This window comes from Monomorium pharaonis, chromosome 1 (genome assembly GCF_013373865.1).
Source record: "Monomorium pharaonis isolate MP-MQ-018 chromosome 1, ASM1337386v2, whole genome shotgun sequence".
Classification (NCBI taxonomy): Eukaryota; Metazoa; Arthropoda; class Insecta; order Hymenoptera; family Formicidae; genus Monomorium; species Monomorium pharaonis.
Window position 1 is genome coordinate 22158190 of NC_050467.1, and position 11161 is coordinate 22169350.

An 11161-nucleotide genomic window follows, 5' to 3' on the forward strand; every position below is an offset into this window, starting at 1 on the left:
AAATGTTGCAAGAACACGCACCGTAAAAAGTCGAGTCGTGTAACCAAGTGACGAAACTTCGTCGTTAAATTAAAATGGATCCTTTGCACGAGTATATGTTTTTTTCTTAATTCAAAGACTCAATACCAGAGTTCTTAATAAAAATTAAAAAGCTGCTGGTAATGGCTGCCGCTATCGAAACTCTACTAGAGGAAAAATAAAGGCATCAAAGCATAGCATTGAAATTTTTTGAAGCCCTTAAAGTTTATCGTCAAAATTAACATCCAATATTCAATGTTCTTTTGTATATTTTGCAAAATAGACTTTTTTGCCACTATATAAGAAACTAAAATATATTTTTTAATTCATCTTATCATGACTTATCGTAATTAGTAAAAGACATAGTCTCTCCAAAATATCGTAGAGCTGTAATTACGCAAAAAAAATATTCTTTACAATAAAGCATTTTTATGCTGATATGTCTGATGAAAAAAATTAACTTTTTTTAAATTGTATTGTATTTTATTAAATTGTATTTAATACATCATTGAGCCTGAAATAATAAATACTTGTAGAATCGTAAAGCGCATTAACGCTCTAAAGACATAATTATAAACGTTACTTGCATTTTAATTACTAAAAAAAACTTATAAATCAACTGTAATCGTTGCAGTCAATAGTCAATATACACTTTTAACAGAAATATGTGTTAAAAAAGATTGGTTATTCTTATTAGAAGTTTAACTGTCTTGTTGAATCCAATTAATCGGTTAAATTCACTTATACAAACAATCATAGTCGAAAGCCGTAATTATAAATTCAATTCCAAGTAGAACGTGCACTTAGTGAGTTACGTGCGTAATTAACAAACATTCGCGCAGCATATACAATTTCAAATTATATACCAAAATATCGTGCAAAATCTAATTTCACGTTACGATTAACCTCCTTAGATTTCGGAAATAAATATAATAATTATAAAATAGGATATTTGTATTTAGATAGAAAAATAGAAATACCCTGTTGAATAATTATACGAATACATTTTTCATGGCATATATGATATTATAACAATTATATGTAACATTCTAATTAATAACAATAAAAAAAAGCTATCTTAATTTAAACTATCGGGCAGTTATTCGCCAAGCGTAAATCACACAATTCAAAAGTATGTAATTTATTTTTAGCGCGCAGTTTTGGAAACATTTATAATTCGCCATACTGCAGAATCGTGATTGCTAATGCGACACTGTATTGATTACTAGAGTGTTTATGAATATGAACTATCTTAATTTTAATTAGGTTTGGGTATTTCGCGATTAGAAGATTCTGCTGCATATTACGAACTTCGTCCTCGCCACCGAAGCAAGATGCGGCGTCAATATTGATTTACGTTCAATTCGATTCGCCTTTCGATAGAACATGATAAATTGAGGTCGAGAAACGAAGGCACGATCATACGTAAAGCAAACAGCATAAGACAGAAAATCTATACCGCATAGTTCGGCAAATATATAATTTCCTTTCTTTCTGATTATCGCAAATACCAACTTTTCCGATTTCCTTTAAATGACTAACGTTCCACCATTATAACATTTATGGTGTAGCATCGTCACCCATTAAAGTCAAAGATTCATTGTCTTAAAAATAGTTCTTTTAGTAGATCGAACTGAAGAAAAAGGTTTATGTTCATCGACAATTAGCATTTTGCAAATTTAATTTCATTATAAAATAATGGAATTGAATTAAAAAGTCCAATAATAAGAGCAGTCTCTGTCGAAATATCGTAAAATATCATGCATTAGTAAAAATTAAGAGGAATTGCCATTGTAAGGCGTAAGGTCCATTACACCCCCGTTCATCCAAGGCCAATATCCGCGTCGATGGCACAGCCTCGTCAAAGACAGTCGGGTCAGGTCGTTCCCTCGGCTCGCCGTGCCATTTGGCAAATTGAGAAAAGCTATAGCAATCGAAACCGAACCTTGACACTCTTTTTTCCACCGGCGGCGCGGCAGTCTTGTATTTTCGAGAGGCGCATACATCTCAACTCGTATGCTTTTTGCCGCGGTCGACCGCATTGCCCGGCGGGGAGATTTCTTAAAATAGATTCCAGCGCTAACTAGAGGTTTATTCGAACATGCACGCACACATACACGAATCGAGTGGTGCATACAATCGCATCGCCGGTTTCTCTAAACAAGATTTAGCTCTACAGCTGGACATGTGCGCATATCCGTTGCTGCTGCACCAAAAACTACATCTCTCTATGATTTAAATGAGAAGTATTAATTAAATCCACATTACCGAAATAATAAAATTATATGGAATAGCAAGAGCTGATTTTTTAATTAAAGGACGAAATAAAAAGGAAAATAGATTTTTCAAAATAAATTAAAACGAGATGGAATTTGCGATGAAAATATTTTCAGCCGAAATAAAGTACTTTTTTTACAAATGTGTAAAAATATTAACTGTTTATGTAAAACAAAAAATCGGGAATGTAATTTAAATAAATCTATTTGTATATAAAATTTTAAAATTTAATCGATATAGTTAATTTCTCTATTACGCAGCCCTGTAAAAGAATTAGGGCTCGCGAAAATCTGATATACTTTTAAAATAAATTATAATCTCGCAGTTTGTTTGCGGCCGGATAATTACAGAATAATTAATATTTGTTGGATACTAGAACAGCCTGTACATTCGATTCCTATCTCATATTTTCTTTTCCTTTTTCTCATCTTGCATTTCCTCGACTTCTCCGACCTATCTCCGTTTCTATCGCTTCACTTTTCCATTTTATATATCGAGAGACATGTTCCACTTCGTAGAACACTTCTTATTGGTGGTCTTCTCTTATCTATTGCTACTGTTGCTTCTTTCACGCGAGCAACCTTTTCGGAAGAAAAGTATCCACCTTGTAAACGCGACTTGCGCGCAAGGAGAGAATGATGCACCGCGTCCGCTATTTTTACGTGTCTTTTCCGACGTCTTTCCTGACGCCTGGTTTATTTGCTCGTCACGTTGACGTGCAATTATTACGAACTACGTGATTTAATATGCGACCGTACTTTATCGTACTTTAGATCGACACGATAAAATTTCCGACAATTTGTTATTCTTCCGTCGAATGCGTAAAACGGACGGATGGACGTGCAGCGCAGCACAGCGTGGCGGAAATTGTTATTTTCGACTATTGCTTAGAAAAATATAAAACGAGGGCACTTAAAATTTATGTTACAGAAATATATCGCAATATTTTATATTGCAATAAAAATAATTTATCAATGCATTTAAGTACACACAAAATACATATACATTTAAGATTATTAATAGTTAATTAATAAAATTTTATCTCAAGTTATTTTTAACGTGTTTCGCTTTGACTTAATAAATTAACTATTATTTATCTTTCATTCATAACATAAAACCATTTTAGAATAATAACATAGTACTCCAGGAAAAAATATAAATATGTGCTTACTATTCAATTATGTAATATAAATTTTCTCGATTTTTATGTAAAAAAATTCAACTTGATAAAGAAAATAGTTGTAAATCAATTTACCGAATATTATTATTATTAATTGTTTATTTTATTATCTTATTATTAATATTATCGAATTATTTTATACGAAATTGTAAAATGTCTCAAAAAATCGCGTAAATTTTTATATCTTTAACATTTTAAAATGTTTCAAACGTTGGTTAAGTAAAAGTTATCGGGCTAGCAATGACCGTTTAATGATCAACTAATTTTGTATGCCTTACGGAACGTGATCGGAATTGACGAAGTTACTCCGACGTAGATTGCCTGCTCTGTCCATCAGTTGTGGTTCCTAACAATTTCGGTAATACAATTTGATCCCGAGGCACGCGAACGTATTTGATTTATGCCGTGTGCGTAAAGCGTGAGAATGCGATAACATTGCACTTTCGTTGCAGTTGGTGTCATGCCCGCGCGTTCCCATTCGCGATATCGATACTTGTTGGTATGCAAGAAGAACGAGCGCCGGGGCTTGCGTGCCAATAGCGAAAATCCACCGTTAATCCAGCACTTTCGCGTTTATGCGGGGAAAATTATTTATTGCCGTTCGCGATTTTTTTTTTTTTGCAGCGTCGTCGCGAAGTGCCATGGATGTTTCGCGGGAAACTGAAAATACGTGCGACATCATGACGACGAAGAAACGCATTATCGACGTTACTGTATCAGATATCACGTCGAACGAGCTGTCGATACCAGCGGCGATCGGCGTCACGCGTAATTGACCATTAGATCGTCTCCCTAGCTTTCTCCCAAATGTCTATTTTGAAAATATACGTGTAATATATTACGCAGAAAAGCTACTGTATTTTGTGGAAGAATCTTGTCGGATCAGAACTCGTCTCTTACGTCAAAATTAAAAAAATCGTTGAACCTCGCCAAATATGATCTTTATTGAAGAATTGAAAAATAAAGCCGAACGCTAATGGAATTTTATGTAGCATATTCGACGGTACGCGCAATGGATTGATCTCAAGTTGAACAGGCAAATAGTTAAAATCTTGAAATTAAAAAGTAACATTTATTTATCTACATTCACGAAATTCAATTTTGCAAAATCTCATTTTAATATTCCTGTGAAGCACTCTTGGAAAATATGAAAGGCTCGCGGTACCCTATTGTGTCGAATCGCCGTGCTACATACGAAACGTACGTCGCTGCAAATATTTCCATAATAATACGTATGCGCGGTATCGCGCCGCGCCGCGCCGTTGCTCCGATTCCAATTTTTCTTTGATGTATTCTCTAAAATAGAGTTACCTCTGCTATACATTCTTTTCTTCTAAAATCTCTAAGAAGATAGCACGTTCAAATAGGATCGCGGCAACAGCAAAACGTGTCCTTCGCTGTAGACTCTCGTCAAATTTCCTGGAACTGAAAAAAACCCTCCGCAAGAGGTTGACTTTTCATTGATTGAAAAAAGGCGGAGTAACTTCTACGAAGGTTCGCGAGCCCTATCCGAAGTACGCTTCCCTGTGCTTGCAGCGAGGAATAAAAGGGGAGGAACACACTTATAAAATAGACAATTTTTGTTGCAGGGAGGGCGAGGGCGGCGGCGGCGTTGGCGGCCGTTCTGTGACCGGCTCGGGTGGCGGCGGTGGTGGAGGCGGCCGTCGGGCACCGAGCCTAAGGCTGGTGAACGGTAGGGCGACCACGGGGGTGAGTTTGCACACCAGCAGCACCGAATCCGTGCGCTCTCCTCATCACCAGCTCGGCCAGCAGGTCGGCAACAACAACTGCCACGCCGGTAACAACCCCGCCGCGAACAATCTTCCACGGCTCAACAAAGATGACAGCATCAAGATCAGCATCGAGAACACCAATACGTGCACGGACAGTCTCGTCACTGCTCTAGACGACGAGACCCTGCTCATCACCGATTTCCTAGGCGACACAGGTAAGCGTCAGTTAGCAACACACGAGATTTTTTTCCCTTTTGATCTTTAAATACAGCAGCTCTGATTTTATCGCTCGAGCGCACTCGGAAATATTGCAAAATTTTGTAAATGCGGATTGAAAATTTTTGTCCGCATTACCATTATATACTGTGAACCATTCACACACGTAAAACGTGATTAAAATATGCGAGCTGTTTCTTCTACTAATTAAACAATTCATAAAGTGTAAATGTTTTCAAAGTTTGGAGAAATTCGATTATGATGATATACAAATAACCTTTATGCAGCGTGTGTAGCTGAATGCATTAACAATAGCATTTCACGAAATTCTAAAAGACTGCACATTTACGTTTACATAAATAAGTTAGTTAATGTAAACGTAGATTTTTAATACTTTTTTATTGCTCCTACATTTTTTGTAAATCTCGAAATGAAAGCGCATTATCACTCGCACCGTTAGCTGTGCAAACAGATGTAGTACAAGTATTAAATTCAAATAAACGAGCAGCTTGCTTGATGTATATGGAAGATATTTCACGGAGATCTGCGTAAAATGCAAGACGCAAGCTTGACGACCGTTATAAATTCCAATCGAGTTTACGATCTTCACAAACTTCTGCGAGGAATATAAAGAATGCACGTAAAGACGACATTAATGAAATCCACCGTAATGAAGTAATACAATTCTAACGGGAACGAGTTGTACGATCGCATTACACGCTGCGTTACCCTTACCGTAATGTTCATCCGTTGTGCAAATCATGGCACGGAAGTGAACTGCACGTGAAACTACAGGCTAAACTTTCGATTATTCGCAATTCGTCAATATATATTTTTAACTGCACATCGCGCTACATGGGGCCACCGAATCGAATCAAAGTGCTCGTAAACGTCGAATTAAACTCGTTTCTCGCAAATATATGCGAGTCCGACTGTCGCATTGTGGCGCGTTCGCGGTGAAATGTCATAAATCATTGATCGGATCAGTGACATGCGCTTACACACGCGTGTAACGGGTACATTGTCCACCGCCTACAATGGGCAAATGTGAATGTGTGATGTGCTTGTTGGCGAAGTGTTCGATGCTAATGATGATGATTAAAAAAAAAAGGAACGCGTTGTGGAAATAATTGAAATGCGAAACGAAATTTTCACGATGCAAGTGATATGCAAGTAATATCAAAGCGAAAATCAATAGTGCAATGCAATACGTTAAACATCGCGAGACCCCGAAAGAAAGAGAGGGAGAGAGGAAATCTAAATATTACAGGATACGCTCTTCGTGAATGTATAATGCAATGGGATACGTTTCGAGAGAAACGATTACCATACTCAAAAGTTTTTTTTTTTTTCGAGATAAGGCTATTTAAAATAAGAATGATTTAACACGCTCATATAAATTAATAACGATAATATGTGGGATTTTTAGCACCGTACTTAAGCGAATTTATAAATTCAAATTCAATGCTGCATCCTTTGCAGCAAAACATAAACCGTTGTAGACATCTCGTTTTCCTGATTTTAGATGCATCATATAATATTCGCTGCAATACAAACGCGACAGAACTTCGCGGAAATATATGATGATAAACTGGATACAATAAACAACTTGAATACAATAAACGACTGACATTTAACATTTTGCGCAAATATACGCGAAGTTTTTTTCCTCTTTTCTTCTCTAAAAAATAATAAACAAAATAATAAACAAATTCTTAAACGTCATACGAAAACAGAGAAATTCAATCTGCAAAAAATTCTGAATACCTGAAATCAACGTTGATTTGAATTTCATCTACTAAATTAACACAGATGTTCTGATGAATATGAAATTGTTTAAATAACAATGTATGAAGCGCTACAATGATTTTCGTTCCTCTCTTTCCTCTCTTTTTTTTTTTCTTGTTGATTACGATTAAAACGCAGCAACGCCATTCCGTTCGTCTCGAATATCATATACGATACAACGTGACGAGCGCAATAAATCGTGATATTGGATCTCCTACACCGCTGCGACGCGTATATCGGCAGGAATCATGGCAGAGCGTCCGGGGATTAGCGTACACCAACATATGGAAAAAAAGAAGAACCGGGCAATATGTACTCGTTCGTCCGGCTAAAACCGGTCAGTGGGATACGCGTCTCTTCTCGTGCTTGTTCGCGTCCTTGTTCCGTTACTTAAGCGTGTCTTGAGCGGTATATCTGCCTTTCGACCGGGTCAACGCGATATTCTGTTTCATCTCGTTCCCGTCCGCGAACTCGTCATGGCGGCCGCGCACGTCGACGTCGATGAAGGAAGATCCGTTTTCGCGGCGCAGGAAAAGCCGCTGTTGCAGCGGGGCGCCACGCCGTCGCGAGACGGTATGAAATCGAGCGATATTGGCTCCCGGTCGGGATCGTACCAGGAGTTTATCTCGACTTGGACATTATGGGGCGTTCGTAAACCGCGTAAATCCGGTGAGTGTTGATAAATCGTAAAAGGTTTATGCGATTATCGATAGCCAGCGACTTGATCGGTGGCTTATCTTGGGAAGGGAGGACACAAACAATTGCATTCTTGATTTCCTCTCGTTTTTATTACTTAAACCAAACTTCCACAAATAACATAAAAATCATTTAAGTAATAAAAAAAGCATGAGAGTTAGAATTAATATTATCGGTGGATTACGCAATGTATACGTATAATAAATAACATAATTATGTGTAAAAGTATTCCATTAGTTATTTACATGATTAATTTGCAATTAGAAAATTAAATTGGGACGGGACATTTATATTGCAATAGAATTATTCAAAATTAACGTGTAAACCAGGAAAATTGTGTATACGTTATTGTAGCGTGCATAAAAGTCTAAACTAAATAGCTTTCAAGAAAAATTTTTTTGTTTTAAGAAAAAAAAGTATAATTATACCGTCAAAGACGTGGCAAGAAAACAAAGATACGGATGTAACGAAATTTCCGAGTGTGTGTGCGTGCAAATGTGTGTGTCGCGACACATACATTTTAACAATTCAGTTGTCCAATTTAATTTAAACTTATAAAAAACAATTAACGTTTTTGAAAAACGGACAAGTAAATTTACTCATCCCAATCGTATGCAAGTTCTAAAAAGTCCCGTCAAATTTGCACACAGCAAACTTCGCGAGCCATAAAGATACTTTCGCGGGTTAACGACATTAAGTCATACGGTGTCGGCGCTATCGGATGACGTGAGTTCAGTTATGCTTGTAGGCAGTTCACGATTTGTGCTTTGTGCGGCCGCTATCGCGCTAAATTCAACTCCGGGTTTATCGGACGGGCGCGAGTGATTTTACGGGCGCGTTATCGGATGACGATAACAGTTCGCGAAATAACGAACGACTGTCGCCGGCACTGACCTGACGACCCTGTTGCAGGCAACGAGATGAATTACAAGGGCAGCGGGAAGGTTCACTTCGGGGTGGACGACGTATCCCTCTATGGGACGCCGAAGGAGGAACCGGGCCCGGGCCTCCCGGGCCAGGAGGTCAAGCAGAGCTTCCTGAAGAATCAGCTTCAGGCCCTGTTCCAGCCGACGGACAACAAGCTGGCCATGAAACTCTTCGGCAGCAAGAAGGCGCTTATGAAGGAACGGATCAGACAGAAAACCGCTGGTCATTGTGTCATCCATCCTTGCTCCAATTTTCGGTATGTCTTTCAACTAGAAACTGATCTCGTTCGATTCGGGGCACGTCAGTATTTCGCGTTATCGTATTCGTTCCGGTTGGAAAGCGTGCAGTCCCACCCAAGAAATACCGACCTGCCTCAGAGTCCTCAGACGCATCTTCATATCTAAGTCTGCTTGAATAAACTCGGTCCCCGCGTTTTCCATAAAAGAGAACAAAATTCTGCATGCGCTTGCTTCTCACGGGACGTAAAGTTTACGCTTAGCCGTTGAGAGCTAACTACATATAAATAACGCATATTAAAACAGCAATGTGTGATACAAGTTACTATAATAATTGGATGCTGTATTATACAAGCTGCTGCAATATTAATATTCATTCTCTCTCGCAAAAAGGAAGAAAAAAAAATTTATTTTCCCCCAACACTTAACGTGAATCACATTAATCACGAAATGTTTTTTGCGAGATTGACTACCTTACTGCAGACATTTTAAAAGGAAATAGTAGAAAATGAAAAATTACTTCTCTTTGCGAAATTTGCTTTTGAAGCGATATAAAAAATTATTATCCGATTATGCCAGTCATTTTTATCGTTGGCACGATACAATTAATTTAATTTTAACAGTCACTACCCTTGGATGTAGAGTGACGTTATAAAAAAAAATTTGTTACTCGAATATGTTACGTGTATGCCGGACGCTAGCGGGAGTGATAAATGACAAAAGTGGCCTGAGCGAGGCGGGCGTAAATCAACGGGTCGTGTCGGCTTACCGGCAACCCGAAACTTTTCGGCTTGACTGCGACCCCGGGCAACGTAAACTAGCGCCTTTGTGCTGCAGTAAAATATCTGCCGTATCCGGATTTCGTTCGTCGTTCAGGCTTTCGAGACGACGACGCGGCGCGCACATCTCCGACGGCAAACAGAAGAGATCTCGAGGATCACAAAAGAGCGCGTTTGACCTACGGGGGCTAGCACGAGTTTCCTCGCGGGTTCAATCGATCTGGGTCGCGCAAAGGGATATTCAATGGCTCTGCAAGAATCACGGGGTCTACTTTATACGTACGTACACACGCGCGTACGTACGGTCGAGCCCAGTCAACCTCGCCCGGAGACGAAATAGCATTGGGAACTTTACGGCCTTGTCCGTCAGGCCTTCGCTTCCTGGCCGGAGTTACCTTATCGATAGCGAGCTACAATCCGGTCACTGAAATCCGCGCACGTGCTATCAACTTCTCGCGGAGAATGTTGACGCGCTCGCCGACCTGTTTAAGGACGAGTGTATCGATTAGAATGACAATAAGCGTTCAAGAAGGTCTGTCTACCGAGAACGATAATGGATGGGCGATCCGCGATTAACGGTAATCCCTTGCGGAATTAACTATTAATCAACATTAGTCGGGCAAAAAGGATTACAAGAGAATGAATTAAGTAAATTTTGCGGATTTCTGTTAGTAAAAGCGCATCTAAATAACACGGAATACATAATGCGAAATCGAGGAAGGCAAACTGAAATACAACTTTCTCTCGTAACATCCAGCAATCTAACCTTCGATTAATTTACGGAAGATTAGTTTTAGTTTGCTTAGGGTCGGTTGTTCCAACTTCTTGGTAAACTTGTCTACCAGGTAAGCATGTGTCTATCTTCATTTCTTTTCTTAAATAAATAAAGGCAAACATATATTTACCTGATAGATAAATTTACCAAGAAGTTGGAACAACCGACCCTTAATATCCATCGATTGTGCGAGTTTAAAACTCTTCCGCGGCGAAAGAGCAATCAAAGGGACGAAATTCGCAGTTGTAAGCGAGCGAATAGCCCCTCTCGTTCCGGTGTCAAATTGCCGATATTAACTGTGCACAGAGGACCGTGCCGTTCCATAACGCGCGAAACAGTACACTCGACTCGGCCGCGGACTCGGCAGCAGCGGCGGCGTTTGTCGTTCCAATTGGTTAAAATTGCCCGGCGCTTCCGTTCGGAATCTTGGCTAATTACCGGCAGTGCGGAGGACATCGGATCCTCTCCGGCAGCCTTCTCTACGATTCCACTAAAACGCGAGACCAACTCTCGTGGGCATTGAAACTTTAATTCGT

General features: G+C 39.1%; 1 protein-coding gene across 11 annotated transcripts in view; it reads left to right on the forward strand.

Moving 5' to 3' along the window:
• LOC105841127 (potassium/sodium hyperpolarization-activated cyclic nucleotide-gated channel 3) overlaps positions 1–11161 on the forward strand; it is a 130043-nt gene that overhangs the window by 66446 nt on the left and 52436 nt on the right. For all 11 annotated transcript variants that reach the window (XM_036293627.1, XM_036293629.1, XM_036293644.1 and 8 more), the window contains 2 exons: positions 5065–5423; positions 8821–9091. In XM_036293627.1, coding sequence (XP_036149520.1) covers positions 5065–5423; positions 8821–9091 — 630 coding nt within the window. The remainder of the gene's footprint in view (positions 1–5064; positions 5424–8820; positions 9092–11161) is intronic.